This window comes from Dromiciops gliroides, chromosome 1 (genome assembly GCF_019393635.1).
Source record: "Dromiciops gliroides isolate mDroGli1 chromosome 1, mDroGli1.pri, whole genome shotgun sequence".
In the NCBI taxonomy this organism is placed as follows: Eukaryota; Metazoa; Chordata; class Mammalia; order Microbiotheria; family Microbiotheriidae; genus Dromiciops; species Dromiciops gliroides.
Window position 1 is genome coordinate 114466553 of NC_057861.1, and position 24759 is coordinate 114491311.

Sequence of the window (24759 nt, forward strand, 5' to 3'; positions counted from 1 at the left end):
ATGTAGTCCCATAAATAGTGTGGGTAGACAAGCAAAGAAGACAGGTCCCAGTCAACTGGGCTAAAGGAGACTACCATGAGCATATTTTTCACCATTCTGCTAATGAAGTTTCTCTTAACCCACATCTGAAAGGATGCCCAATTCTGCCTTCAACCATGACTTGCCCCAGCTGGTCATGTTGTCATACTTGACCCAGAAGCAAGAAGCATCCCAACTAAATGTATTTTAGGTTCCTTAGAATGTGCACAAGACACCAAAACAGAAAGAACCCTTTAGGGTCCTCAGGTTGGTGGAATTTGGGAGAAGGTGGGGGCTGAAGAAATGTTTTGCATTCATTGGATCACACTTGTCAATACTCCTAGTTTCAGAAAAAGCCATGGGGTGGAGTAAAAGCAGAAAGTCTCTCAAATTCACTGGCAGACAGTCAGTTATACCCTGACACCATTTCTAAGTTGGTTTTGTTTTTGTTTTTGATCTTTTTTCCTGCCCATGGAATTCATGTGACAATGAAATCCAAATTAGAAGCAAACAACCAAAACTGATGACATTGGCATTGCCCACACAGTCCTGCTGACCTGTGCATTCTTTTAATACTAAAAAATTCTGCAGCCAACTTTAGGATCATATACAGAAGCTATTTAAGAGATCCAAGACCAAGGACAAAATCAGAAAGGCAGCCCTCCACACAGACAGCAGTGTTTGGGAGTCACATCTCCTAAGGTCAATCCTTAATTCTCTATGGATCTTGGGAATCTCACCTTTACATACAAAAATGAACAGCTTCAAAAGGGAAAAAAACCTCAAGTCCTCTCCCCCACCAAAGTAACTTTGAAAGCCAAGGCTTCAAGGACTAGATTCCAAGGGCATTACCTCTTTCTCATCCCCAGCCAGGCCTTCGGTGAGAGGAGCATAGAGGATCATGTATCCTGATGCACCAGGCACTGCATTCCATCTGGCCCTCAAACTGTTCTCAGTCACGCCATACAGTTCAAGATCTGATGCCATGGGCAGAGCAACTGCAATGGAAAATGGAAGACTTTGGGGTTATGTAGAAATGTAATCCTCCTTTAATTAAGTAGTGGTTCGACGACTGTTTTTGCATGATTTTTCACTTAGCTAAAGTAAACAACCTTTTTCCCTCAAGTCATTTCCTCTTCTAACTCTGAACATTGATGATTTTGATCTTCTGGCTGTACACTTCTTTTTCCTCAAATATTGCAAGCTCTTCGAGGGGAGACACCACATCTTATATTCCTATATCATCATCCCACCTAATGCAGGACTGACTCATATTTCTCTCATACTTCAATCTGTGATATTGCTAGCATGGATACTTTATTCCCAAAGCAACGCATTGAAATCAGTTAGCATTTATTGAATACCTACTTATGCCAAGCACCATGCTAGGCTCCGGTGATACAAAGACAAAAATGAAACAGTCCTTGACCTCAAAGAGCTTACATTTCATCTAGGAAGAAACCATATACAGAAAAGTATGTGCAAAATAGATATGAGGGCATTTGGAAAGGAAACTAATAGTACTTGTAGAATCAGGAAAAGCTTCTTGAGAGATGGCACTGGGACTGAGCTTTGTTTTTGTTTGTTTGTTTGTTTTTCCCCCAGGGCAATGAGGGTTAAGTGACTTGCCCAGGGTCACACAGCTAGTAAATAGCAAGTGTCTGAGGCCAGATTTAAACTCAGTTCCTTCTGAATCCAGGGCCAGTGAATCCACTATGCCACCTAGCTGCCCCCTTGGGCTGAGCTTTGAAGGAAACAAATTACAATAACAATGGTTAATTCATACATTCAAGTTTGAAAAACACTGTACACATAGGATCTCATTTGCTCCTCCAGCTGCCATATAAGGCAGGTGCTATTATTATCCCAATTCTACATAGAGACTAGAGATTTGAAGAGGTGGAAATGAGGATGGTGTGTATTCCAGGCATGACCTGAAGCAGAGAGGTGTGGGAGGTGAAGGAGTGTCCTTTATAAAGGCACAGAAATGACCACACTCTTTGGAAACTTGTCACCTTAACAATATCCTTTTTTTTTTAGCCTCTGTACTATTTATTTGAAGTAAGACTCAGTTTTTTGGTTACTTTCATGAGTTATTGAAGCTTGGTCCTCCATATCACCCAAGAAACTGAAACAGTTTTTTACAATAATATGGAATAAAAAAATAAAGCATTTATGAACAAAAGGGACAGACCAATTTCTACAGGAAACAGAAGCAGAAGCTTCCAAGCATTTCTCTTTAGTAGCTATTGTCCACTTAGAATTGACAGTTGTCATAAAGGCTGGAGTGTGGGAGAGGTTCAATTTAAGGGATTACAGAGAAACCAAATGGTTTCCATTCATGGTTTTTGGTTTTTTTGGTGGGGCAGTGAAGGTTAAGTGACTTGCCCAGGGTCACATAGCTAGCAAGTGTCAAGTGTCTGAGGCCAGATTTGAACTCAGGTCCTCCTGAATCCAGAGCCAGTGCTTTATCCACTATACCACCTAGTTGCCCCTGTTTCCATTCATTCTTTTTGGGGGGAGGCGGGGCAATGAGGGTTAAGTGACTTGGCCAGGGTCACACAGCTAGTAAGTGTCAAGTTTCTGAGGCCAGATTTGAACTCAGGTCCTCCTGTATCCAGGGCCAGTGCTTTATCCACTGTGCCACCTAGCTGCCCCCCACCCCCATTCATTCTTAACAATACCCTTCTTAAGGACCTTTGTAGAGGCAGCTAAGTGAGACAATGCATAGACTGCTGTTCCTGGAATCAGGAAGACCCAAGTTCAAATTTTGTCGAAGACACTTAATAGCTGAACAGAGCACTTAACCACTCATGGCCTCAGTTTACTCTCCTGTTCATTGGAGATAATAATTGTGTCTTCCTCCATTAGAGAACTGCAAAACTAAATACCGTGTACATCACAAAGTGCTATAAATGCATCTATAGTTAAATATATACATATATATGGGGGCATGTGTATGTATATATAAAACACCAAAATGTGTTTGTTATATATAACACTAATATGTGTTTGGTATTTCATAAAAAAAGACCAAGGAGTTTTCTCGTTTTCTTTCTGACCAGGAGAATGGAAAGCAAAGAGTGAGGTGGTGATAACCACAGCAATGAAAGGAAGAAAAATGACTAAGAGCTTGTGTGTGTGTGTATGTGTGTGTGTGTGTGTGTGTGTATTTGTGAGTGTGAATGGACTGAAAGTTGGACTAGCTGTGGATGGTGGCCTCCCTATAGGCACCCCAATGTACATGTAAGACTAAATTAAGTCAAGATATGCTGAGCACAAGTTTTTTCATTTGAAATGAAAGGGGGAAGTAAATTCATGCTTCACAAATACCGAAATAGAATAGAGAAAAAGCATTTTGCATGTTCACATCCATACCAATAGATACACATATTCATATCTATGCCAATAGACACTTCCCGTATGTATCAATCTGGAGTGCTGAGATTTGGTGAGGGAAGCTCAGGGAAAATTCAGACAGATGCTGAATGAATTAGATGTAATCCAGGGCTCAAGTATGAGAATATACATTCCTTTCTAGGAAGAAGTATGAAATTGAAGACCTAGGTTTTAATTTCTTATGCTCATCAAACATGTTTTTGACTATGTCTGCAGAGGCAACAGAGGCAAACTTCAGACCTTTATTCCTGGCAGAATTCTCACTTAAGGGAATTACACTATTTCTATTGTCATCATCCATATTGTTTCAATTAAGCACACTCTTCTCTTCCCATGGCCAAAAATTCCCTACCACAGTGTGAAAGTGCACAGATACACATTCAGCACACACACACACACACACACACACACACACACACACACACACACGTTTTTGTCTAAGGACTCATCAAAGAGGGTAGTGTGCTCTCCTTTAGAATAATATAATCATAGGCAGATCTAGCTGTACATTCATTTGAAGTAGATGGCCATCTCTGCAGGACCTTTGTGTAATGGACAGTGTGCTAGTCTTGGCATGAGCAAGGTCAAGGTTTGAATCTCATCTCATATGCTTAGTAGCTGTTTGAACATTGGTTAGTTACTTAACTTCTCTGGGCCTCAGTTTCTTCAAGTGATCTCTAAGGTCCCTTTCAAGCTCTACATATAGGATATTATGCTAAGATTTGAAGGATACCAGGAATCCTTTCTCCCTCTCTACCATCTTGACCTCCCCCACAGTCTATTAATGGTGTCTGAAATTCTATCATCCTGATAATCATTCCTTCATAGTATCCACAGTTAAACAGAAGAGTAACATGATGTCTTTGTGTCCCCACAGAGTTTTTAACTAAGAAATTACAGGCCTAAAAACTGCACTGGATGCTTCTGGAGAGCTCTAGATGGAGTATCATTGGGTTATATAAGTATCTCTAGGAGGGGTAAGCATTAAACTATTATAAGCTGTTAACACATTAGCATGAATTAGCTGATTGTCTCTTTTTCCAGCCAAGTGGCTGAGAGCATTTCCCTCGAAGAATGAGACCCACAGGAAAGTTTGGAGAAGGAAGATATAGGTCTAGAGTCAGGTTTGTAAGGGCAAGTGTAAATAGAGGGTTTATAGTGGGGTGCCCTAGAGTAGAGGAGATGAAAAAAGAAGGGAAAGAGGACATTGAGCTAAGAGTGGGAATTTGGAGTGGTGGTATATTCATTTTCTTTTTTTTTGTGAGGCAATTGGGGTTAAGTGACTTGCCCAGGATCACACAGCTAGTAAGTGTCAAGTGTCTGAGGCCAGATTTGAACTTGGGTAATCCTGAATCCAGGGCTGGTGCTCTATCCACTGCACCACCTAGCTGCCCCGTTATATTAATTTTCAATGGCATCCAATTCTTCGTGACCCCATTCAGGGTTTTCTTGGCAAAGATACTGGAGTGATTTGCCATTTCCACTACAGCTCATTTTAGAGATGAGGAAAGTGAGGTGAACAGGGTTAAATGACTTGCCCAGGGTCACACAGCTAGTAAGTATCTGAGGCTGGATTTAAAGTCAGGTCCTCCAGACTCCAGGGCTGATGCTCTATTCAATTCATCATCTAAGGTTTGGAGACAATCTTCAAAATTTTGTCCCTTATTAGTCCTGACTTCAGATGAAAACATAAAAAATAGAGTTCTGACTTGCAAACTTAAAGTTGGCAATGACCTTGGAAACCATATAAGCCAAACTTTCCCACCTATCAAAGGAATATCTTCTATAATAGCCTTCAGAGGTAATCATAAACATATTGTAAGCTCTTTGAAGGCAGGAACTACTTTTTGCCTCTTATTTTTTTTTTAATCTCTAGCACTTAGCTCAGTAACTGACATATAGCAGGTATTTAATAGATGTTTGATTGACTAATAAAACCTCAGCTTGAATACTCTCAGTGATAGGGGAGCTCACTGCATTGTGAGACAGCTTATTCCATTCTCTTGTTACTTTGCATATACAGCTCTAATTATTGGGAAGCTTCCCTTAAATACAGCTAAACTCTGCTTTTTGGTAACTTCCAATGATGGGCCCTAGTTCTGGCCTCTGAAGTAATGCTGAACAAGCCTGCCCTCTTTTCTAGATGTTTGAAGATGGCTACAGGGTTTCTTCAAACTAAACATCTTCAGTTCCTGGAACCCGTCTTATGAAATGCTTTTAGGCCTCTCACTTTCCTAGTCTCACTTTCCTTTGGACACGCTCTAATTTGTCAATGGTCTTTTTCAAATCTCTTGCCCTGAACTGAATATTAGATGTACTAAGCCAGTGATGGTCTGACTAGCACTGAGTTGTTGTTGTTGTTCCGTTGTTTAGTTATGTCTGACTCTTCATGTCCCCATGGACCATCGCATGCCAGGCCCTTCTGGCCTCCCCTATCTCCCTAAGTCTGCTCAAGCTCATGTTTCTTGTTTCCATGACACCGTCTCTCTGTCTCATCCTCCGCTCCTTTTCCCTTTGCCTTCAGTCTTTCCCAACATCTGTGTCTTTTCCAATAAGTCGTGTCTTCTCATTATGTGGTGAAAGTATTTGAGCTTCAGCTTCAGTATTTAACTTTCCAGTGAATAGTCTGAATTATGTGATTATTGCTATGACTGAAAAGCAAATTCAATTCAATTCAATTCAATCCAATGAGGACTGAGGATGTTTTTGGTCCAAGCTTGTGACTTCATTGGTGTAGGGAACTTCCATTGTGTCAACTGACATTCCCAATGCAGCTCTACAATTCTTTTGTAACTTAAGAGTCTTAGAGAGTTGTCTAGGGCACTCCTAAGTTCAGTGACTTGACCAGGATCAGTATGTATCCTAAGCTTAGCTTAAACTCAGATCTCCTTGACTTTGAAATCAGACATGTCCACTACACCAGTGGAATCAAATTCACATGGGCAGCACATTGACTGAGAAAACCACAAATTAACATTATCTATGTTGTATTGTATTTTTATTTATTTTGTTAAACATTTCCCAATGACATTTTAATCCAGTTGGGATCTTTGCAGGGTACAAACAACCAGCAAGCTGCAAGTATCACACCTCTGCTCTACATGTGCTCTCTGAGGCTGGAAATACAAAGAAGACTTTTTTAAAAGGGGGGGGGGCTTCCGTTATAGAATTTATATTCTAGTGGGTACAGAGAGGGATACAACACTTTGAATGTGGCTTAAGGCATAAGAAAGTCAAGTCAACAAGCATCTATTAAGTCCCTACTATGTGCTGGGTGCCGTGCTAAGTGTGAGAGGGCGTTCAGGAAAAGGAGAATCATTAAAGTTTTTCTGTTGGAAGTGGCATCTGAATGGAGACAGCCAGATGGTACAATGAATAGAGTACTGTACTTAGGGTCAGGAAGTCCTGTGTTTAAATCCTGCTCTAGATACTAACTACATTGCCCTGGCCAAAGGTCTCTTTAACTTTTCTACCATGTGCCTGACATTTTATTCAGTAGTTCAGTCATATCTAACTCTTCATGACTCCATAGACCAATTATCCATGGTTGGTTTGTTTATTTTTTTCAAAGATACTAGAGTGGTTTGCCATTTCCTTCTCCAGTTTTATGCAGTCAGGGGTTAAGTGACTTTCCCAGCATCACACAGCTAGTAAGTGTCTGAAGTCAAATGTGAACTCTGGTCTTTCTGACTTTAGGCCCAGCACTCTATCAAATGAGCCACCTAGCTGCCCTTGTTACATAACAGGGGCTAAATAAATGCTTATTGAATTGAATTATTGAACTGGTTAATAAAGTCACTAAATCTAGCCAAGGATAAAAATATGCCTGGGTAACTAACTTCTCTCAGCCTCAGTTTTTTCAATTTATAGAATTGGAATAATAATAGCACCTACCTCAAAGAGTTGTGAGGATCGATGAGATAACATATGAAGCCCTATAGAAATGCTAACAATTATTTTTTCAGCTTGAAGAAAGCTAAGGATTCAGGGGCAGCTAGATGGCACAGTGGATAAAGCACTGCCCCTGGATTCAGGAGGACCTGAGTTCAAATCCTGCCTCAGACACTTGGCACTTACTAGCTGTGTGACCCTGGGCAAGTCACTTAACCCTCATTGCCCTGCAAAAAAAAAAAGGAAAAAAAGAAAAAGAAAACTAAGTATCCGAAGGGGCAGAAGCAAAGAAGGTGGGCATCCCAGCATCAGCAAATGCTCCACTGCATCAAGCCACAAAGAGCTCCAACTTGGAGAATGTACAGAGCAGGGTTGGGATACATACGTGTCATCTCAGTTCCCCGAAGTCCTTCACTGGCAGTGGTACTATATATTGCAAATACTGCTATCTGATACTCTGTTAAAGACATCAAACTCTTCAGCACTGTGGTTGATTCAGTTCCATCAACTACCACCTGTTTATAAAAGAGTCCAAAGAATGATATAAGAAATTAATCTATTTTCAAATGTCACCAGAAGTTGAATCAGTAAACCAGTGCAATCTCACCCACAGGAGTGAATGCAAGCATCCACAAGATACCCATATAAGCAATGTCCTTAGATGTCTTCTTACATCTGCTACACATCTTCTACCACCCTGACATTCCAGCCTCCTTGAATTGTGGCACAAAGTGGCACGTCCCTCCCTCGAGGGATGCTTTAAGTTATTCTGAGTGGAGTTTATGCAACTCACGAGCCAATGATAACACACATCATTTCCACTTGATTGTAAATGTACATTTTGCAATTTGCAGTTTGATCAAGTCTTTTAGGGGCTTATTGGTTAAGGGAAAAAATACAACTTGAAAGGATTTCATTTTTATGAGATCCTGATGATTTAAAAATTACAATCTACTTATCTGACACATAGGAAAAAAAGCCACTCATAAAATCCTGCCATAAAAATGGAGAATTGTTAAACATGCTGAGGTCAGTCAGAGGCTAGAACCAAAGGAAAGGGGGATTTATTTTTAAAATAACCAGATTCTTTGACAAATCTTTGTATTGTGAATAGGAAGCTAGGAGCATGCGATGATTTGGCAGAATGTGGACTGCCCCTTCTTTGCCAAACCTTAGAGAATCTGGAGTCCAGCTGCTTCTGCATCACACTGTTCTCCTGCCATGTCCAGGGAATTCCAAGCCTTGGATAGCGATGGACTATGTGGCCACATAAATTGGAGTACTCATTTTATTAAGAGAGAAAACCTCAAAGAACCCCTCCCAAAGAAGAAAGAAAACTCATAGGATTCTAATTAGTCCTAAAGTTTAAAAAAGAATGCCTGTTTAATTACACTTCAATACTTCAACAGTTGTGCTTTGGAAAGAGAGTATAAAGATTTACTGTCAGAGGACCTGAATACAAATCACAGTTTGGTCATTTAGTATCTGTGTAACTTTGGACAATCCCTCTCTAGACCTCAGTTTCCTCATCTATAAAATGAGGGGGTGAGAGTGATCTGTTATTTCATAAGATTTCACAAAAACAGATCACGAGTCTTATGCCAGTAGTAAATGGTCTTCAAGAAATGGTCTGCTTAAAACATCCATTATGCTCTGGCTACTTGGGTGCTAAGCCTCTCTGAAATTAGCTAGGCTGGTCCTTAGGGAACAGACAAATGGTCCAACTTTGGACCTTCACTAAAAGACTTTCTATATTGGTAGGGTCACCAGTACCTTCACTTATCTGGCATAGCCCTTGAGAATCTAAGGGCACCTCCATGCTAGGAAGCTGCATCTGAGTAGACCTTTAGTAAACTAGTTAAAATGTTTTAAAGGCAAAGACATTTTTAATGAAGGCAGAGAACTCAAGGTGGGATTTTAGTGAGCAGTTTCAGAGAGTTGTCTAAGTGATACAATGAGGGGATGTTATAGGACTGGATTGGCTTGAAAAATCATGCCAGCTAATTAACTAGTCAACTTAAGGATTGCCTTTTTTTTTTTTTTTTTTTTAGTGAGGCAATTGGGGTTAAGTGACTTGCCCAGGGTCACACAGCTAGTAAGTGTCAAGCGTCTGAGGCCAGATTTGAACTCAGGTACTCCTGACTCCAGGGCCAGTGCTCTATCCACTGAGCCACCTAGCTGCCCCCAAGGATTGTCCTTTAATGTTTCATTTTTAACTGGTTAATTAAGACACTAAATTTTTTGTGTGTGTTTGGATTCCATTTAGGGTTTTCTTGGCAAAGATACTGAAGTAGTTTGCCATTTCCTTCTCCAGTTCATTTTCCAGGTGAAAAAACTGAGGCAAATACGGTCAAATGACTTGCCCAGGATCAAAATAGTTAAGTGTCTAAGGCCAGATTTGAACTCAGGAAGATTAATCTTCCTAACCCAGCACTCTATCCACCATGGACCTAGCTCTTCCACTGGTAGTTAGTGTTTGAGGACAGATTTGAACTTAGGTTCTCTTGACCCCAGGCACAGTGCTCTATCCACTGAACCACCTAGCTGTCCTAAGGAGAAAAAATATATCCAGTTAATTAACTAGCTCAAAATTGAAATGGTAGGGGCAGATAGGTGGCACAGTAGATAGAGCACCGGCCCTGGATTCAAGAGGACCTGAGTTCAAATCCAGCCTCAGACACTTAATACTTACTAGCTGTGTGACCCTGGGCAAGTCACTTAACCCCAATTGCCTCACCCCACCCCCCCAAAATTGAAATGGTAAACATCTACTAATCACCTTTTTAAGTTCTCGTAATGGGCTTCTGTTAGGTACCAAGTAAGTAAAATACTATATACCAGTAAAATGGAAACACCTTGAAAGCAGAGGCTCTCTCAACTTTGTATCCCAAGTATCCTAGCACAGTGCATCAGCATATTATGAGTGCTTAATAAATGTTTGTTGATTGATTGATTAATACAAAGAGTCAGCCAATCAGTCAACAAACATGTATTAAATACTTATAGATCAGGCAACGAGCTCAGCATTTGGGGATGTAAAGAAAGGCCAAAACAAAAAATCCAGTCCTTTCCCCAAAGGGGTTATCATCTAGAAAAGTGAAATCTCTTTGCCTTTTCACTGGTTAGTTGAGAGATGTTAGTTCCCACATCTACATGGAGGTGATAGTTTCCATTATGTCAGGTGGCAAAAATAGCATTGATTCCTGGCCTTGTACAAGAGAAAAAGACCTCAAATTCTCAATCCTGATATTTATCCTCCCTCACCATCACCTTCCACATATAGATTACCACTGGGAAATTCACCCTAACCAGACATTTGTCTACTAGGTACAGACTGAAGAGCTTCAGTTAAGAAATATGTCACCCTCCTTGTTTACCTCCTCTGGTTTTCCACCTCTTGTAGGGTAATACACAACTCTGTATTTTTCCACTTTTCCCGGGGCAGGAGTCCAGGTAACTCTAAAGCTTCTGGCGGTGACTTCAGAAGTGACCAAATCTGTAGGAGCTCCAATGTCAGTCACAAGCGAGCCTAAATGGAAAGAACAGTGAAAAGAAACAATATACTCAGGGTCAATATGGTTTCACTGAACCAAGGCAAAGTTAACAATGGTTTTTATGAGATATGACTGTTAATAATATGCTTCCTCTAGAAAAATCAGGTCAATAAGCATTTGTTAAGCGAGGACGATGGCCCTGGCATTGTGCACCTACTATAGGCTAAGTACTATGCTTAACCAGTACTTAGCCTGTGGCCAGCACATGTTAAATGATAAAATATCTTGACTATGCTGTAAGAGAAATAAATTAGATGTGAGGAATTTTTCTTTTTTAAAAAAAGTTTTGCTGGCACTAATCATACTTTACACCATAATCATTTCTCAACATGCCCTGTTCCCCTAGGGCTTTTCCTTGTAACAAAGAAAAACAGTTATACAAAACCAACTGACAGTAACCACATCTGATAGCATATGCAACATTACTCATCAATAGTCCCTCAACCTTTATGCCAAGACAAGGATAGTATATTTCATCATTCATCTTCCATGACAGAGATTAGACCTCTTGTTTCAATTGTCTCACTGTATCAATTTCATTTTGTATGAATTATTGAGGCTGTTCCAGTACTAAGGGTCATTTCTGTATTTTCCATTTCCTAGTCAATCAAAATTCTCTCTGACAATCAGGTTTTACTTATAAAGAACATTTCAAGGATTGATCTCTCAATCTATACTGATTTCTCCTTGTCATGATGATAACTGAACTCCTCTTGAAATTTAGGGATCTGTCTTTTCCTAAAAGTCTATACTTTTTAATTCACTAACTTTAGATAGCTATTATAAAAGTATGTGATACAGGAAATCACCAAACTTTTAAACTAGGGGCAGCTAGGTGGCACAGTGGATAAAGCACTGGCCCTGGATTTAGGAGAACCTGAGTTCAAATCCAGCCTCAGACACTTGACACTTACTAGCCGTGTGACCCTGGGCAAGTCACTTAACCCCAATTGCCTCACCAAAAAAAAAAAACACCTTTTAAACTAAATCTTCTGAAAGTATTCATCAGACAAAGAAATGGCAAAGATGGAGCCTGGGTTAGGGAACAATGAAATATGCAAGTGATGTTTTTGAAGGCTGATTTTAAGACCCTCTAACTACTGTAAGAAACATTGAGTCTTGCAGAGGTAGCAGCATCGATTAATTTGGTCAGATTTCTGTAACCCAAAAGATAGCATGCTGAGCTCCTGTGATTCATGCCTCCAAATCTCAAGGCACTTTGGGGCTATCTACTTAAATTCAATCAATACAATAACATTTACTAAACAACTACTCTATGTCAGGCACTGTACTATATATGGTAGAGATTAAAAGATGATTCAGTCCCAGCCCTAAAGGATCTTTCATTCTATTGGAATAGAATAGAACTGATGACTTTCAGGAGTGTGAGCAGAATGAGTGGTTCCACAGAGGATGGCTACCCTTTAGATCAATAATTCACTCCTCCAAGCTTAGAGAACTTCTACAGAGTTTAGAGACCACACCCCGCCCCCATACATTTTTTGGTCAAGTTTAGGGAGAGTCGGACAAGAAAGGATCCAAATTAAAATTTCCAGTCAATTGGAACTCCAGAGAAAGAGAAGAGATAGGTATTAAAGTTACCCATAACTCATCTCCAAATTATCTCTTAGATCTGTAACAGGGCCAGCTTTGGGGAAAACATCACATGATATTTCTATCTTGCCAACATCTCTGAGAAACCTGCTTATTGGCAGTACTATGAACTCCTTGGAGCACTGAAAATCTCCTGTCAATTCTCTACAACTAATATCACAGTGAGAAAACATCTAGGGCTTAAAGCAGCCTAAAAAAAAGTCGACACCTTTTTTTTTCTGTTCTTGTTCTTTATATTTTAGCTCTTACAGGGTGTAACATAGACCCTTTAAGGCAGGGACTGTTTAATTTTTGTCTTTTTATCACCCTTACATAGCATATAATAGGCACTTTATAAATGTTGATTGCTTTAACTGACTGAGGTCATAGGTCTCTTTTAGGAATGCACCAAAAAGGGGAGTCAACTTGCAAATTTTCAGATTGCAGATTTACTGGTGATTCAAAATTAATAACCTTTTCTTTTAAAAAGTGCTTTGTTTAACTTTATACCTCTGATTTCCTTTTCCTGTTCTTCAACTCTGGTGCAAACTGTCTTTGTCAGGCCTTCCACAACCGTGTGCATCAAGTCAAATTCTGCCACATTGTAGACGTGGTCATCATCAGGCTCAGACGCAATCTCTTGGAGTTCGGCTAAGTCTGCATTTTTCACACCTTGCATTGAAGAGAAAAATCAGAAAAATTAGTATCTCATAAAAAATTCAAGACTCAGGTAGCAGAATCAACAGACTTGATCTAACCCAACCAGTAATTAAAATTAAAAATTATAGTCATCTCTAAGCTCCTCTTTTGCCTTTTATTGTATTGCCAGTGCTTATTAAAGTCCCTGGCACACAGTAGGCACTTAGTAAATGCTAAATGACTGATAATGATCTTAATTGCTTTCCAAGATTAATTTTGTCCAGTGGTAGAAAAGCCTGCCCACCTTGGAGTCAGGAGGACTTGAGTTCAAATCCAGCCTCAGACACTTATTAGCTGTGTGACCCTGGGCAAGTCACTTAACCCCATTTACCTCAGTTTCCTCATCTGTAAAATAAGATGGGGGCAGCTAGGTGGCACAGTGAATAGAGCACCAGCCCTGGAATCAGAAGGACCTGAGTTCAAATCCAGTCTCAGACACTTGATACTTACTAGCTGTGTGACCTTGGGTAAGTCACTTAACCCCATTTGCCTCACCAAAAAACAAAAACTAAAACTAACTAACTAAATAAAAATAAAAAAATAAAATAAGATGGAAAAGGAAATGGAAAACTACTCCAGTATCTTTGCCAAGAAAACCCCCCAAAAGGGTGACAAAGAGTCAGACTCAACTGAAAAATTACTAAACTACAAAAGGAAAGCATCCTGGTGATCCTAATCTCTTCTGTCTTGTCAGAGACTTAAGACAGAGTTCTGTGATGGAGAGGGGCTTGCCTTGGAGACAAAAGATCTGAGTTTGAATCCTTTACTACCTCTGTGACCTTGGGCAAGTCACTTGAATTCATCTTCAGTGGTCTCATGTATAAAATGATGAGGAGGAACTAGATGGCTTCTCATGTCCCTATCAGGTTTAAATCGATGATTTTATGAAGTAAATTCTCAATTTCCTAAGTCTAAATTTTACTTCTATTGAAGTATGCCTTTGGTCACTTTTCCTAACATGTAAAAACATGTACAGTAGCTGCATTATTCAACATTTTACTAATTCGCTAACTAGGAAACTTCAGGAAGCTAATGCTTTTATGTTGTCCAATACAAATTGACTATACCTTCCTGCAGTTACCAGATAAAAGCAGCAAGATGGGTTGAAATTAGCTGAGGTCAGTTGAGTGTTATTACTTGTTGTTCCTGAACTTTGAAGGAGAAAAAAAAATCTCTTTCTTCGAAGGTCTCTTACAAAGGTTTTATTTAAATAAGTGCTTTTTCTGTCACTTATCAATCTTAGGGAGAAAATCAAAGGAAGTAGATAAGAGAAAGAAAGAATGAAACTGTACTAGGGGACATGAATTTCTTCTTAGTTATTTGGAATTCTTTAACTAACCTGAACCCCCAACACAAAAGATAACAAAGCTTTTATTGTACAAAAATAGTTTGTTCAATATGGTTATGCAACGAATAGTTACTATGCAATATTTAACTAGAAATTTCAAACAACATCTGACTCATATCTACATCCAGCTACATTTAGGAAGGGAAAAGTATGTTTTAAAAACACTATCCATTCATTTTAACCCTTCAAATTATTTTTTTTTTGTGGGGAGAGGGCAATGAGGATTAAGTGACTTGCCCAGGGTCACACAGCTAGTAAGTGTCAAGTATCTGAGGCCGGATTTGAACTCAGGTACTCCTGAATCCAGGGCTGGTGCTTTATCCACTGTGCCACCTAGCCGCCCCACCCCCATCCATTCATTTTTAAAATAAAAACAGAGATGGTAAATATATTCACTACTACTTTGTTGATTTAAGCCTTCTGTGGGAAGTTCCTTCATTGCATAAAAGGATAGAAGAACCAAGAACAATTGCTGAGGTATTTCTTTAATTATTCCACTAAATGGATACATGTGCAAACGCGAGCTTAGTACAGAAAATACCGGTTTCAATAGCTCCAGTGAAAGCTTCCAGGGGCTTTGAGGCACACAGAAACCACATGCTAAAATATACTAAAGACTTTCTCCATCCAAGTCAAGTTCCATTGTAGAATGCTGAATATTATTTGGCTTTATGTCTATAAGGCTGGACTCATACCATAATAGTAATATTAGATCAGTGGGTTTAGTTCTAGAAGGAATTTTAGAAATCACCTAATCTATGTCTTTCACTTTTATAGAGGAGGTAAACATAGAGAAAAGAAGAGAGAAAACTACAATTTTACAGAGATGGAGTGACATTACAAATTGACACCTCCCTCCCTGAGGCAGTAAGCAATCAGATAGGCTATACATACCATCATCTATTAATAATGTAGATGATAATCTAGGTGATTAAAGTGTTCTTAATAACAGCTGACATTTGCAAACATTACCTTTCATCCTCACAACAAACCTGAGAGGTCAGTTCTCCCCATTTACAGATGAAGAACTTAAGGCTCAAATTTCTTGCCCATGGTACCATACAGCTAATAAGATAGGATCTGAATCCATATTTTCTTGCATTCTGTCCACTATTCCACACTGCCTCAATAACACAATGAAATGGAAGAGAAGTGATGATAAATTGCATAGGCTTCTGAAACACTGTTGAACGATGCTTCACAGTATTTCAATGTCTAGTTGGCTGCTGACTGGAACTTGGACTTTTTTCAATGAAAATCTTTAAATCTAGAAACCCTACTCACTGGCAAAGAATTTTTACAAGCATAATCAGTCATGGGAATGCAATAGCCCTGAAAAAGTTGGCAGTTATCCTGAGCCTATGCCACACATATATCCTTTTATAGGAGGAATACTTAATAAATTATGGTTTCCCTCCAACAGAAAACAATACTGCTACCGCTCCACAGACTGCATTACCTGCAAACAACCACAGAATCACAGAACCTCAGTTGAGTGGGACCTCCAAGCTCATCTATTCTAAATCTGACCTGAACAGGGGTCTCCTGCATAGCATCCCAGACAATCCATCATCTGCCTGAAGACCTCCAGTGGTATGGCAGACACATTACCTCCTAAGGGTCCCCATTTTTCTCTTGGATAGTTTTAATGGCTACAAAGGTTTTTTTCTTCTTAAATCAAACCAACATCTGCCTCTGCTACTTTGGATTCACTAGTTCTTTGGGGCAAACAAATCTAATCCCTCTTCTATATGAGATCCTTCACACAGTTGGAAAAAAACTCCCTATGACCCCTAAGTCTTCTCTTCTCCAGGCTAAAAATCCTGTTTTTCCTTTTTTTTTTTTTTTAAAAAGTACATTGTCATACTATATTTTATCCCCAGTTCTTTCAAATAATACTTTTTAAAACTGTTTTATATTTTGAATTTAACAAACACCAAAGCAGATGAGCATTATCACAGGTAAAGCAGGATGGAAAATGAAGATTTCACTCACACCTGTGAATCTCCACCACATAAAGTTTGCCTCTCCCTCAAAAAATACAACAAATTCAACAAGCTATTTTCTTTTTTTAAAGCATGAAAGTATTTTATTATTTCCAGTTACATGTAGAAATAGTTTTCAACATTTGTTTTTATAAGATTTCTAATTTGAAATTTTTTCCCTCCCTCCCTTCTCTCCCCCCCAAGACAGCAAGTAATCTGATATAGGTTATATATGTACAATCACATTAAACATATTTCTGCATTAGTCATGTTATAAGAGAAGAATCAAAGAAAAAAGGAAAAACCTCAAAAAAGGGAAACAACAGCACGAAAAACAAAAGAAATAGTATGCTTCAATCTGCATCCATATTCCACAGTTCTTTTTTTTCTGGATTTGGAGAACCTTTTCCATCATGAGTCCTTTGGAACTATTTTGTACCATTGTATTTCTGAGAAGAATCAAGTCTATCACAGTTTGTCAACACCCAATGTTGATGATACTGTGTACAATGTTCTCCTGGTTTTGCTCATCTCACTCATCATCAGTTCATCAACATGCTATTTTCAAAGCTGTTCTTCAACCAATATTCTTAAGGCATGGTCTCCTGTGCCCCTCATCAAGCTGACCATTATTCTCTGGACTCTCTCTAGGACTGTCTACCTACAACTCCTTGGGGAAATTTTTTTTCTAATTTTCTCCCCAATATTGCTGTCAACAAATGGGTAATTTGCAAAGAGCATTACAAATATTATATACAGCAGATAAGTGGCACAGTGGATACAGTGCCAGACTTGGAGTCAGCAAGACCTGAGTTTTAATCTAGCCTTAAAAATTTACTAGCTGTATGATCCTGGGCAAGTCACTTAACCTCTATTTGCCTCAATTTCCTCATCTGTAAAATAGGGATAATAATAGCACCCACCTTGCAGGCTTGTTGTGAGAATCGAATGAGATAATACTTGTAAAGTGCATAGCACAATGCCTGGCATCTAGTAAGCACTTTATAAATATTAGCTATTATTATTATTATTATTTATTTCCTTTGATCCTCACAACAAGCCTGCAAGGTGGGTGCAATTATTATCATTATTTTACATTTGAGGAAACAGAGGTTAGGTGATTTGCCCAGAGTCACACAGCTAGTAAATGTCTGAGGCTTGATTGGAATTCTCATTTTACTGATGCCACATCTGGCACTGTATCCACAGGGTCACCTAACTTACATAAGCACAAAGATTAAAAGGTGATTAAGACCAATATCCATATTTGCATAGCACTTGATGCTTTTCCAAATACTTCTGCTTGATTTCATCTTGTTCTTGCACCAACCCTGTGAGGTATAGAAGGCTGTTGCCATGTACTTTTTATAGGTAGGGAAACTGAGATAAAATAGGTTAAGTGATGAGCAGGTGCTTACACAGAAAGTTGGGCACAGAGTCAGAAAAAATAACTCAGATTTTGAGAGTCATTTCTCTACATCAAGAAAAAAAGACAATTTTCTATCTACTGATTACCGTTGAAATAGAGCCATAAGGCAATACTTACCAATGGCAAAGAGCTCAACCCCAGAATTACGTAGAGTTCTTGATGGGGGAATAATATCATCTTGAGACTTTCCATCTGTGATCAAAATGCCAATTTTGGATACTCCAGTTCTTGCTCCTGCTTCTGGTTTAAAACTATTTTCAAAAATGTAATTTAAGGCAAGACCTGGAAGTGTAAAATTAAATAACAGTCACCAACAAAACAGTTTTTCTAATGTGTAAAATTTAACCTCAAGATGAAAACTAGCTTCTGGATTTAAAATGTTTACCATAGGAAAAAACTCATTAAAAAAAAAAAAAAAGCTTTGAGGCTTGAGGCTTGATAGCTCAAATACAAGGGAAGAAATTCAAGTCCACACCAATATAAAGAATAAGAAAAATAAAACATCACATTATTTCAGGGACTGGTCTTTATGAATAGTTTGGACAAGAAGGTCTATGGACACCAGCTCTCAGACTCAAGGAGACTGAGTCCTTTAGCTAGGCTAAAAAGTAGCAGAAATAACAGTTTCTGCAGTAACAGCTCCATGATGATTCTCCATTTAAAACAAAGGATTATGGGGGCGGAATATCTATTAAAATGCTACATGATAACTGGGCTTTTTCCATTTCCCTTTGTCACTTTCTAGCCAGGAAAACCAGGCCTTCCACAGAAGCACTAAATGATATTTTAGTGAGCTGGTAAAAATGTTATTAAATTCCTTCTCCAAAACTGTGAAAATCACTTCCAGTATTTCAACAGCACTTCAGCCTTTAAAGCCAATGACCATATGCATCTTGTTTGAGTTGGAGAGTGTTTGTTACCTTATTTTATTTTATTTTTTGTGGGGCAGTGGGGGTTAAGTGACTTGCCCAAGGTCACACAGCTAGTAAGTATCAAGTGTCTAAGGCCGGATTTGAACTCAGGTACTCCTGAATCCAGGGCTGGTGCTTTCTCCATTGCACCACCTAGCCGCCCCCGTTGCCTTATTTTTTATTGACAAATTTTGTTTTATACTTCAGTCATAGAATCACATATTGAGAGCTGGAAAGGATCTTAGAGACACTGAAATCCAGAGCAGGGCCACATAGCTAGTCATTGTCTAAGGCAGGATTCAAAGCCAAGTCTTTCTGACTCTAAGTCTAGACTCTAGATGGACAACACCATGCTTCCTACCTCTCTGGTTCTATCCAGATAGAACACACCACCCCCATCCAATAGCACTTAAGCCTTCTCTTGTAACAAAGAAAAATAGTTATACTAAACCAATCAAAACAATGGCAGTGTATGCAGAGGTCTACACCTGAAAAAGTATGCATCTGCTGAAAGGAGGTTAGCCTTTCTCTGAGACAAAGATGCGTCCTTATAATTGCTCAGAGTTTGGTTTCTTTTATATTTTCTTTTCATTTACATTTTAGTCATTGACTTTCTTTTTTTTAAAATTTTTTTTTCTTTTATTTTTTTAGTCATTGACTTCCGATGGGAAAAAATAGCATCTACCTACCATCAAAATAGGAAAAATGGGGGGCAGCTAGGTGGCGCAGTGGATAGAGCACCGGCCCTGGAGTCAGGAGTACCTGAGTTCAAATCCGGCCTCGGACACTTAACACTTACTGGCTGTGTGACCCTGGGCAAGTCACTTAACCCCAATTGCCTCACTTAAAAAAAAAGTTTAAAAAAATAGGAAAAATGTTTATATTAATTTTCTCACTAACTTCAGTCTACAAAACCATTTTCACACTAAGAAATGACTGAAAAAATAAAAGGTGCTTTTGGAGTTGTGACAGGAATTACTTTTCACTGGGGAAAAAGGTATCTTACTAAGTTTTTTAAAGGAATTTAAAGTTTGGGGCAAGATGGTTAAGCTACATTAGCAATAAAATTTAAGCATACTACCTGAGATTGGCAGGCCAAAATATTATCTTTATTTCCCTTTAGCCTAGTGTAGTCCTCTTTGACACTCCTTTTTTTTTTTTCTAGGAAGAATAAAGAGATCTCCTAGCTTTGCCTCATGATGTTATGTTTGGGGTAGAAGACACTCAAGTATTTTTAGTAATAGATTAGCTGAAACATGTTAAACAGATTTCTACTAAATAGCAGTGCAGAGAAATGGAAGGACCATCTATGAGAAGCAGAGTTGCTAAGACTTGGGACAGCATACAATGCAATACCTGTCAAAGTGTTTCCTCCCTTGTATGGTAAATTCCGGACAGCATCAATCACTGCATCCTTGGTGCTAAAGGTATTCAGATGCCATTCGATTCGAGGGTCACCACTGTATTGTGCAAGGCCTAACAAAGAAACAGAAAAATGCCCATGGCAACAGAGGAACTTGTCACTGAGCTGGGGTTACTAGATTCCTCTAAACAAATGTTCTCTGGAATTTACTTCTTTGAAGAACTAACTGGATGTGTTTTTCATAGAAAAGAAACCCATCAAACTATATATCCAGTCCATACCCATCTGCTAGGAAAATTCATGTTTTCTGGCCAAAGTGGGCAGTCAATTCATAAGTGATGATATGATTTGCCTAATTTGTGCGTGGACAAAATGACTAGAATTTGCCTTTTCACTTCCCCAAGGAATGACTTTCCTCAATGACTCTTTAAAGAAGTTAAATTATGAGTTACAAGATGAAATGAATACATTGTTCAAAGGTTTCCGGCATCTTTGTTGGCCAGCCTTAATTTGGCAAAGCTTCTCATGGACTGTGAAATCGTGTCCAATTTTCTTAGTTTCACATTTGGGAGGATTTGATTTCTCACAGGCTCTCTATCCCTAACCCCAAATGATGAATGATTGATTATTCTACTAAATATAAATTTATAATTATAAAAGTATAAGTCCATTAGTTTTTATTACACAATATAATTTTAAGCTTAAAAAACACAAAGGACTGAGTTTTGAATGTTCAACAATTATAAATCTGTATTGAAAAAACCCCAAAGTTATTAATGTTATTTATTCTAAAAAATATGTGGTTGGGGATGAAAGTCAGAATTTGTGATTTCACTGGTGTAGAGGAAATTTCTCTCCTAAAGTAGATCTGCTACTCTTCAACTTAGTCCTTGGGGCTCTGAGAAATTCAGTGCCTTTCCCAGTGTCACAGAGCCAGCGTATGTCAGAGATAGTACTTGAGTCCAGGTCTTTCTGATTCTTATGGCAGTAGTCTGGGACATACCAACTATGGATTCTAAATGTAATGCAGGAAATTTTACCTTCATCAATGTCCTTGAGGTTTGGAACTGATCCTAGATTTCGCGAAGGCCATACAAGGCAGGCAAGATAGAAAGACTGATTTTCCAAGGATTAGTCTAGCTAAACCTGGAGGAGCTCATCACCAGGCTGGTCTCAGAGTAATGAATTTTTCTTCCACAGGAGCCTCCAAAAACCACCTAATAAAGCTTAGATAGGTTGAAATATAGCTCAATGGATAGAGCATCCATACCAGTGAAATCACAGATCTCTAAAAATTTGACATGGGCAAAACTAAGTAAGACTCTATATTTACCCTTTCATCTTATAAATACTCATGACCTAACCTTTTAAAAGAGTCATTGAATAAGAGACAAAGAAGTCGGTATTATCTATCAGTTGTACTATAGTAAAATGCCTTGTTAGGCAACCAGGCAACAACCATACATTTAAAAATGGCAACAAGCCACCAAAGAAAGGGTCTTACTATATGTGCAATGTCTAAACACTGAAGAATTTTATATTGAATTTATTGTCACTGATACTAATAAAACCATAAACATTACCTATCCGAGTTTTATTTTCTCCCACGTTGAATGCTGTCACCAAATTTTCCAAGAAAAGTCGAACCAATCTGAAGTTGAATCTCCCAATGCTCCATGAGCCATCTACCAGGATCACAATATCAGCAATAGCTGGTGTTTTGCATATAAATTTGTTTTCTGTAAATAAAAGTAAGGGGAATAAATTGTGATCTATTAATCGAGGGGAAAATGCACATCAGTGACCACATTTTCATTGCCTTCATGTTCACCTCCCATAGCTTAGAATTAAGAGCCCAGTCCCATTCTCATTAATGAACATTGCCAAATTTTTCTGACCACTCTCTTGAATTCTTTTTTATTTTTGTTATTGTTAAGTCATTTTTCAGTTGTGTCCAACTCTCTATCACCTCATTTGGGGTTTCCTTGGCAGAGATACTGGAGTGGTTTACCATTTCCTTCTCTAATTCATTTGACAGATGAGAAAACTGAGGAAAACAGGGTTAAGTGATTTACCTAGGGTCACACAGCTAGTAAGTGTCTGAGGCTGGATTTGAACTCAGGAAGATGAATTTCCCTGACTCCAAGCCCAGCACTCTATCCACTTTGCCATCTAGCTGCCCCAAATTCATTTTACTAAGAGAAAATCACAGGAATTATTAGAGATCAAAGCCAATAGTCTGGAAATACTTTAGAAAAATGTTGGCAACTTCACCACACCCTGGCAACTTACACCTTGCTTTTCAACTATTCTAGAACATGGTTTCTGTGTTTTGTGATACAGTTTTGGGCTTTGTCCTGTAGGCTCTCTCCAGGAAAAGGGCTAGGTAATGTCTAGGGGTGGGGAGAAGACAAATAAAGATTGGAAGATTTCCAGGAAGCAGTCTGAACTCAAGTATTCAGAGTTTATGTTGGAGGAAAGAAATACCAGGAGAGAAATGTGGATTTCACAAATTCAAGGAAATAGCAGATGCAAGTGTTTGGTGAAAGAACAGATCCAAGTGTTTGGTTTTGAAGAGACTGAAATGAAAATAGTCAAAAAGGACTGAGGAGTTTGTAGCAGGACCAGGAGATAAATAACCACTTCCAAAATCAAATCCCCATTGACTGGCTTGTCTATATAATAATAAAATTTTGATGCTAGGATGATTTAAAATTAAAGAAATTATTTAAATGGACTACTCATCTCTATATCAAGAAGAGAACATTTTGCCAAAGGAATTTCAACATTTTTTCAGATCAGATCTATACATACTTGGGACATCAGAATCCTTTCTTTTCTGGTTGAAAAACTCTGTGTACAAAGTAAGTATCTAGGTCCATAGTACCAATATTGTTTCTTTGGTTTTTGTACTTTGTTTTTGAAGGGGACCAATGACATCATGGGCAATGTCTTGCCTTGCCAATCAACTAGATTTAAATGAGGCAGAGTTCCACAAAGTTGTCAGCCTTATTCTCTTTTTGAGAGTCATCAAAGTTCAGTAGCAAGACCAGGGATGGCTGGGATACAGTGGATGACCTTGGTGCCTTCAATGTCTGACCAAGCTCGAAACACTCCACAGCACCTCCTTCAGTTGACTTCATGACCATTGGAACAAATGGTTCTCATCCACCCATTTGATACCCCCTTGACTCACTGATGGGTTTGAGCCCTCAACTTCGTTTAGCCTATTTACCTAGATGGTTTACCAGGGTGTGAATGCTGTGCTTGCTATAGCTTCTTAGAGTTATAGGTGAGAGTTGAGTGCCAGCTGGACAAAATAGACAAATTAGAACTAGCCAGAAGAAGGGGTACAAGAGAAGAGTTAGAAGTATCCCAAATCTAGTCAGTCACAGTGAAGACAAGTTGTTGGGTAACAAAAAGCCTTTCTCTGAAGCTTCCTTATAGAAACCTGGAGCCTGCCTGTAATGCCTAAGGTTTCCTACTGAGACATAGCAATCAAACCTAACTATAGATCAAATGTCTGGTATTCCTTTTGTTCCCCCAAATATGGTGGGCATTAGCAAAGACATAATCTCATTTTATTACTCAATGCACATTTTCTTTTCCAATGGAAGACTGTAAGAAGTCATAAAGTGAAAGTCACCTTGGTCTTCTGATGTAGCCTACATTGGACAGTTTAGTTTGACTAATCTAAATAAGATGACTCTTCAAGAGCCCAAATTCTTTTCACTTTTTCACTTTGGGAATAGAATAGCTTTTATCTTTTCTCAAAAGCTATGGGTAGCTTTCAGGTTTCTTTTTCCACCTACAACCATAACTCAAACTTCCATCCCTGTGACCTTGTGACCCAGAAGCAGCTAGGTAGCACAGTACATAAAAGTACTGGTCCTGGAATCAGGAAGACCCAAGTTCAAATCTGACCTCAGACATTTGCTAGCTGTGCAACTATGGGCAAGTCATTTACCCACTCCTAGCCTCAGTTTACCCATCTGTAAAATGGGCATAATAATACCTATAGTAAGGAACTCACAGTGTTGTCATGAGGCTCAAATGAGATAAAGATGAAGTCAGTTCTTACTAATAGTATTTCCTGAAGATGCACTTCTGTTTTTTGCAATACTGATGTGGTTTCCCTTGACAACAGTCTGGTCTGTCCTGGTAGCAGGTAAATGATCAAACCTAGGTAACATCTCTAAGTGCTCTGTATACATATACAGACAAGGCTCCTTCTGATGACAGGTGACTAGATCTAGGCCTCATTACTTTAAAAGTATAGGCCAGTAGTTGGGATTTGAATTCAATTTTCACCCAAGGGTTTCCTGCTTAAGGACAAATCTCAGGATTTTATATAGGAGAAGAATATGGGCCAATATAAAAAAAGCCCCATTTGAGGTTGGGACCACCATTACTCATGGTCTTTTGGCAAAGCCTAAATAACTACTTGGGGAAGCTGGGTGGCAAAGTGTATAGAGCACTGGGGCTCAGAATTGCTCTACCTGTGTTCACATCTGGCCTCAGATCTAGCTGTGTGACCCTGAGCAAGTCACTTAACCCTGTTTGCCTCAG

The 24759-nt window shown here is 38.9% G+C and overlaps 1 protein-coding gene across 1 annotated transcript in view; it reads right to left on the reverse strand.

Annotated features, from left to right (window-relative positions):
- The window catches only part of COL14A1 (collagen type XIV alpha 1 chain), a 275177-nt gene that overhangs the window by 171273 nt on the left and 79145 nt on the right, over positions 1-24759 (reverse strand). The window contains exons 6-12 of the mRNA XM_043992943.1: positions 21774-21929; positions 20184-20303; positions 18034-18198; positions 12966-13127; positions 10686-10837; positions 7694-7823; positions 871-1016 (exon numbers count right to left, since the gene is read on the reverse strand). Coding sequence (XP_043848878.1) covers positions 871-1016; positions 7694-7823; positions 10686-10837; positions 12966-13127; positions 18034-18198; positions 20184-20303; positions 21774-21929 — 1031 coding nt within the window. The remainder of the gene's footprint in view (positions 1-870; positions 1017-7693; positions 7824-10685; positions 10838-12965; positions 13128-18033; positions 18199-20183; positions 20304-21773; positions 21930-24759) is intronic.